The 7,092-nt window shown below is 40.9% G+C and overlaps 1 protein-coding gene across 4 annotated transcripts; it reads left to right on the plus strand.

The window, feature by feature from the left end:
* Window positions 1–6: 6 nt before the first annotated feature.
* On the plus strand, window positions 7–6,726 carry LOC102309122 (NACHT, LRR and PYD domains-containing protein 1b allele 2). 4 transcript variants are annotated; one of them, XM_042217839.1, is made up of 10 exons: window positions 7–353; window positions 547–587; window positions 765–833; window positions 1,049–1,128; window positions 2,456–2,511; window positions 3,656–3,870; window positions 4,087–4,352; window positions 4,814–4,930; window positions 5,029–5,170; window positions 5,285–6,726. In XM_042217839.1, coding segments are annotated over exons 2-10 (1,335 nt in total). In that variant the 5' UTR covers window positions 7–353; window positions 547–586; the 3' UTR covers window positions 5,674–6,726. The 4 variants fall into 4 exon arrangements, with proteins under 4 accessions (XP_042073773.1, XP_042073774.1, XP_042073775.1 ...); XM_042217840.1 differs by having other exon boundaries at window positions 5,330–6,726; XM_042217841.1 differs by lacking the exons at window positions 7–353; window positions 547–587; window positions 765–833 and adding an exon at window positions 2,130–2,233 and having other exon boundaries at window positions 841–1,128.
* The last annotated feature ends 366 nt before the right edge of the window (window positions 6,727–7,092 follow it).

Genomic DNA, 7,092 nt, shown 5'->3' on the forward strand with positions numbered 1-7,092 from the left:
GAAACTCTGCACAGTTTCCTGTTTGAAGCTGCTTCCTGTTGGCTTCAGCTGTTTGGAGTTTCCATTTTCTAAACTTCTACATTCTGAACCTTCTTTAGCTCTGAACAGATTACGAAACACTGAATGATTTCAAGCACACACTTTGTCTAATAAACTGGCATCTTTCATTCTTTATACAGATTGTGGGACTGTGGTTTGTCAGAGATCAGCTGTTATTATCTGGCAGCAGCGCTGAAGTCCAACCCCTCCCATCTGAGAGACCTGGACCTGAGCTACAACAAGCTGAAGGATTCCAGAGTGCAGCAGCTCTGTGGTTTTCTGGAGAGTCCAAATTATAGACTACAGACTCTGAGGTCAGTCACCACATTTTAGTTGTGCGGAGATGAATATTATGTTGAAGTTGTTCTGATACTGCAGGTCAGACATGAGGCTGATAATATACTGATCCACACTGAGGATTGTTGTGGTAAAGTCTGTTGTCTTCTGCTTTTCCAGCTTGGCTTAGTACACCATTTATCAGTTGTGTTTTAACATTGCTCTCTGCAGGGTCAATAACAAGACAGTCAAATCTTCCAGAGACAAAACCAGTAAGTACTGAGACTGTGTGTCACATTCATCAGTATTTCATTAATAAAATATCCCATAAAAGCTAGTTTATGCTTATTTCATTCTGCAGAAATCTATAAATTCTGTTTTTTTGAGGATCTGTTTTTTAGGTACTGGTTTTTGTCAAAGTATTTTAATACTTTTTAAAATCATTTTAGTGATTGAGAAGGCAGCAGCTGAAGAAGATAGTGGGTACTTAAAGAAGCAAGAGAAATCCATCACAAACAGTTTGTATTTACACTGTGTATAATGTCTATTGATTGTATTGTTTATTTTAATATTTGTGTACAGCACTTTGTGACTGTCTGTCTGTGAAAAGCGCTTAATAAATAAACTTTACTTACTATTTTATCAGAAAACCATTACAAATGAACATGATGGTAAACAGCACCAGTTAGAGTTCCAGGGAATCCTGAATTATTTGATGTTTGTCTCTCATCAGGTGACTCTGAGGTCAGACTGAATCCAGACTCATTAGACACTCAGCTTGATTTGTCTAAGGATGACACAGAGCTCATTAAGGTAAGAGAAAAGCACGTGGATCTGTTTATTGTGTAATGGAACAAAAAAAGAGCACAGAAACTGTGTCAGGTGTGTTACATCACAGGGCAAATCAGTCGGGCCAGACATCCAATCAGGTTTAAGATTCAGTGTCATATGCAGTATTGGGTAAGTCACTTTGAAAAAGTAATTAGTTATCGTTACTAGCTACTTCTTCAGAAAAATAATACTGAGTTAGTAATTGAGTTAAAATATTAAAAAAAGTAACTAATTACTAGGAAAAGTAACTATTGCGTTACTTTAAAAAAATGTTTAACCCTTCAGGCTCCAGGGTGTAATTGGCCGTTTTTGACTACTTTTGATTTTACCTCTGCATTTCACCTTTAAAAACTGTTTATCTCGCCTTGTTTGGTTCATTCTTTTCAGCACAACCTCACGTCTGAATTTACAGTTATCTTTTCATTTTGACATACTGTATTAACACAACTGATCTAAAATCAGACAAAAACATAAAATCAGAGTAGAAAAAAGTTGTATGTTTTACTGTAACAACCACAAACATGTTTAACAAATCATTTTCATACCTTGAAATGCAAAAATAAATTGTAAATTTTAAAAACTTTTGCACAAGTTTTGCAAACAACAAAGTTATTTGCAGCTATTTATCTAAAAATGCAGCCAAGGTGTTGTTTTTTTTTTTTTTTTAAATAACCATTTCAAACTATTTACAGAACAATCAATTGTAAACATAACAATAGTTTCAGGAAAAAACATTGAGTATATTTTTTATCATAACTCTGGTTTTATCAACTCAATTTAAAAACTGGTAAATAAATAAATAATAAATAAATAAATAGTTTGAAGTCCACTCTTTTAACACAAAAATGGAGACTCGCGGTTGTCTTGGGCTGACATAGCATCTTCTTGCTATGGCATCTTAAACTGCTCTTGTGATTTACCATGACTACTTTATTCTTCCTCAGCTAATCAGCAGCACTTGTGCGATTGTTTCGCTTCCCTAGCTCCCGATAAGCTGAAGACAGCTTCAACCATCTGTGACGATTCAATGACGTGTTGTGGGTTGTGATCACATGCTGCCTGTTTTGATGTGTGGCTCCTCCCATTGGTGTGTCTGTGTTACTAATGCCATTATTCCCTTCACTGGTCATACGGCATTCTGCATCATTTGATTTTGAAATTATTTTTTTAATCAGACGATCAGTATTTTTACTCGCAGTTTTGAAAGTATGTACTTATAACTGCTGATGTGTACTCTGTGTGGTTTCTTCACTGCTTACTTGTTTGTTGGTGCTTTAAACAGCTGATGTTGTTCCTCTCTGATTTCCAGCCTCCATCAAGCTTCACACCTGAAGTACAAACTGAATCCACACAAATCTCCTACAGGTGCTTCTAGTTTCACATTAGACTGATAACATGTATGTAATGATGTGAAATGACACGTGTGATTAGGGATGGGTACCGATGCCATGATGTCACCGGTTCTGACATAAACAGTAGTAACCAGACCGAAAAGCAGCGCACATTTCGGTGCTTTTTTTTCCCTGAGCTGTGATACACTTCTAGCCAATCATTTTACATTTCCGAGGATAGTAGGCGGGTCCAGGTACGTACGTTCTTTTAGAGCAGAGCTACCGATTAAAAATGCCCAAGGCGAAGCGGTCAAAAGCCTGGCTGTACTTCACAGCAAAATATGCAAACTCAGCAGCCTGCAACAAGTGCTTTAAGCTGATACTGTGATACTGTCAAAGGAGGTAACACCTCAAATCCGATGAAACACCTGGCGACGCGTAGCGTTTTTGTTTTTTTTTTTTAAAAGCCCAGAAATGCGCCGTATGATAGCTTGCTGCGAGACCTCACACCGAGCACATCTACTGCGGGTGGGTTGCCTGTTATCGGACCTGGAGTTAGCAACATCCCCCAAGAACCCGAAGAGGAGAGTCCTGGCCCCTAGCCCTGCCAGTGTAGCAGAAATGATGAGGATGATGATGCAGCAGCAGCCGTTCTTCTCTGGGCGAGTAGCTTAATGTTGTTCGTGTGCAATTTACGTTGAGTAGGCTAACCACGTTATTAAATTAATGCAGTAAGGTGAACTAGCAAACACCGTCGTAGTTACATGTGGCTGTCTTCTTGTTTGATGGCAGATACCAAAAAGGCTAAAATGACCAAAGAAAAAGTGGAAAACAGTTAAACATGAGAGGTTTTGGACAAAGTTTGTGTTTTTTCCATTGATTAAGCACTGCTTCCAGCCAAGAGTGATGCCATATATGCCCCATAGCTGCAGAAAAGGCTAACATTGTTATCTTTTTACAAAAAAACAGCTGAAAATGAGAGGTTTTTGGACCAATTTTGTGTTCTCCATTCTTTAAGCACCGTTTGAGCACCGGCACAGTTTCAAAAGTACCGATTTGGCACCGGTATCGGATAAAACCTAAACGATACCCATCCCTACGTGTGATACAGCTGGAGGTGATCAGACCTCAGGTGATACAGGCTGGTTGGAGTGCTTTAGCCCTTCTGTGTCCTACAGGTTCAGGTGTCCTGGTCCAGGTGTGTTCCTGTGTACTCTGACCAGACTGGTGTTTGTTATGGCTCAGGAGGCGGAGGTGCTGTACCGGACTGTACAATGGGATGAGAGCCTCCTTCAACCAGCTGGAAAAACAGCTGCAGGGCCGCTGTTCAACATCACATGCTCTGAGGATGCTGTCCGTCAGCTCCACCTGCCACACTGTGAAACAAAGGAGGGTGAGCTCCATCATCACTGATGCTCCGAAAACATATGTGTTACTGTGTGGTGCTCATTTAATATGAACTGTTTAGTGTCATACAAATAACCATAACGGAGTTTATTTAGAACAAAACTGGACAGGAGTGAACTTGTAGTTTGCAGGAAATGTAATTCTCAGATATGGTGAAAAGAAAAATTGAACTCTCAGAATCAAAAGCTCTTTGCTCTGACAGTGGTGCATGTTGACGGCCTGCTGTCTGTTGCCCACATCTCTGATAATGGGATGACCGTCTTGGAGCCGCTGGAGATCACTGCCACCCATGTGGTTGTGAAGGTCCCTCACCTCTCTGCCTTTGGCCTCATCTGGGATGTCTTTAAGCGGTTCCTGAACATGGAGGAACCCGTAAATGGCCAAGTTCTGCTGTTCTTCCAACCTCTGGAGACAGGGCCTCGAAGAATCAATGTGTTTCTGCTGCAGGAAAATATCCCTTTGTCAGAGGTGAACAGTTTCATCCTCTTCACTCTGTGCTTCTCTCCACAGAGTCCAAATGATTACTCAGCAGTTTTCTGATGATTAACTAAAGTTATGTACAGGTTTACTGGTCACTCCTCCCTGATTACCTGACCACAGGGTCAGGCTCCAGTTAACTTTTCTGTACTCATATTCACCTTCAGCTCTGCTGACCAATCACTGCTCTTCAGTACTCACTCCCAGTAATGACCCTGAGCTGTGGACATTTGATGTTTGTGACCCATAATGTCAGATCTGACACTTCCCTGATAAAAATAAAACCCTGGAGCTTTTTTTCCTCTGTGGAAAGATGTTTTATCTCCAGAATTATTGTTTTTCTTTGATTCATACAGACACATGATGTTCTACACCTGATGTGTTTAAATGAGCCCTACAGGAGAATAGTGTTATTAATGTTACCAGCATAATAAACTGTCCTGTCACTGAAGGTGTCTGCCCAACAAGGACATGTGGCTGAATACATCCAGACCCCTGCTGACTGCCTTTTCAGCTTCGGTCAAAGGTACAGTGTCCACTGTGACCCTGAGAGCAGGATACAGCCAGAGGTGAGTCAGCAGTTACAAACTAAATGCTGCTGACATCAATCAAACTGCTGGATAACCCACTGGTCATAAAAATGGCACCTTTCTGTTGTTTTTTTTAGCAAACACAATTTCACTTAAAGTTTGGCCCAAATTACCATCCAACATTTCAAGTGTTCCTGACTACAAATCCAGAGATTGTGACTCTGATGGTCAAAGACCAAGAGGGGACAGAAACCTGGAAATCATCTGTTTACCTGCCAGGTAAGGTTGCTGCCAGATGCAGATGCAGAGCAGAAACTACCCTGCAAACCTCGGCTACAAGGTTGTTTTATAAAAGTTAACTGAAATCATACTTAAGTCTCTTTTCACCTGCAGGTCAGCGTCCTGTTACATGTCTGTTATCTATCTTTGTTCCTTCAGCACCAAGAACAGAAACCTTAATGAGGAGTGTCCCAGCTGAGGCCCGAGTCCCAGCAGCTGAGAGGCTGCTCACAGTTCGCTCACAGTTTATTGAAAGAGTGTCTGAACCTGTTTTAAACAAACTTCTGGATAAACTCCTGCAGCAGCGCGTTATCAATGATCAGGAGATGGAATCAGTCAGATCACAGCAGAGCAGAGCAGATAAAGCACGAGACGTGATGGACACGGTGCGACGAAAAGGTCGCGAAGCCAGGTTACTGCTGATCGCTGCTCTCTGTGAGGAGGATCGATGCCTTTCCACAGAGCTGAACCTGAATGAAGACAGACTTGGAAAGAGTCTGTGATGATGAATCTCAAAGACCACTGACCGTTTCATTGTGATCTTCATGTGACGTGTTTTTAAACTGCACTTTAGTTCTAAAAGTGCCTCTCGTTAAAACCTGGACTCTGATTAGATGCTGAGCAGGACATTGGATGGACTGAAGCAGAGTCTGGGACCTCAGTAATTATTAGTGCACAAAGCAGCAAATATGTGAAGCTCCGTTAATGCTGAACCACATCTACAGGTTGAAGAGCAACACCTCAGGTTATCTGGGACCAGCGTCAGTTTGCACCAATATAACTGAAGCTGTTTTTACCTGTAATGCTGGAATAACCTATTGAATCACATGATCAGTGTTTACAATCTGTTTACTGAGGTTTAAACTCTCCTCTGTGCTTCTGCTTTGAGCAGCACGTTGTGCTTCTGCCTGTTTAAATAAAGTTTTGCTGCCTGCTTTCTTATGCTGGAGTTTGAATTCATGCTTTAAAACAGTTTGAGCTTCCTGTTTGTCTGATTTACTTGATTTGCGTCTCATATCTGAATCGTGTTGTCGTGGGTCTGCATGTGTTACAGTGTTAATGGAGATGACCCAGCGACTTAAAGTGAGCTGTTTAATGAATAAAGGCTGGTGATCGATGATGATGCGAAAAGGCAAATAAAGAAACCTCTTACTAGAAAACTTTACTGACTCGAAACACAATAAGCTAAAGAAAAAGAAGAACTTGTCATGTTTCCGCTGTGTGGCAGGAAGGTTTAGGACCCAAATGCAGGACACAGAACACAAGAGAGGTAAACTGAGAGAGGCAGCTTTTATTGTTGTTGAAAATCCAAACGTGATGAATAAGGACATATAACCAAAACTAGAAACTAAGGCCAGAAAACACAGGAAACCAGGAAGCTACAAAACCCAGAACAGACTCTGGAATAACTGGGGACACAAGGAGCTCGGAGAAACACACACAGCACAAAGAAGTGGTACGACGCAACTGAGAGCAAGGAAAATACAAGGCTAAAATACACTAAGGGATAACAAGAGAATAGGACACACCTGTGAGCACAACAAGACTAGGGGAAGCAAAACTAGAAACACTGGCTGTATCCCAATTCAGGGTCTGCAGCCTTAAAGTACGCAGCCTAGACTAGGGCTGGGTATCGTCACTGATTTCTAGAATCGATTCAATTCCGATTCACAAGGTCCTGAATCGATTTGATCCACGATTCGATTTAATTCGATTCAATTCAATTCGATTCAATTCTATTTGAATCTGGGAAATTTTGACAGCCAGAAATATTATAATTCAGATCAGTACATTTACATATTTTTGTATCTATAAAAAGGAAGCTGACACACGCAAGACTTTATCAAAGGTGTGAGCATCACAGCAGAGGCCTTTGTGTCAAAGTAGCTGAAGATAAAACACAGAAAAACATGAAGGCGATT

This window comes from Haplochromis burtoni, unplaced genomic scaffold, assembly GCF_018398535.1.
Source record: "Haplochromis burtoni strain Fernald_Lab_line unplaced genomic scaffold, NCSU_Asbu1 Contig_3214, whole genome shotgun sequence".
NCBI classification, from domain to species: domain Eukaryota; kingdom Metazoa; phylum Chordata; class Actinopteri; order Cichliformes; family Cichlidae; genus Haplochromis; species Haplochromis burtoni.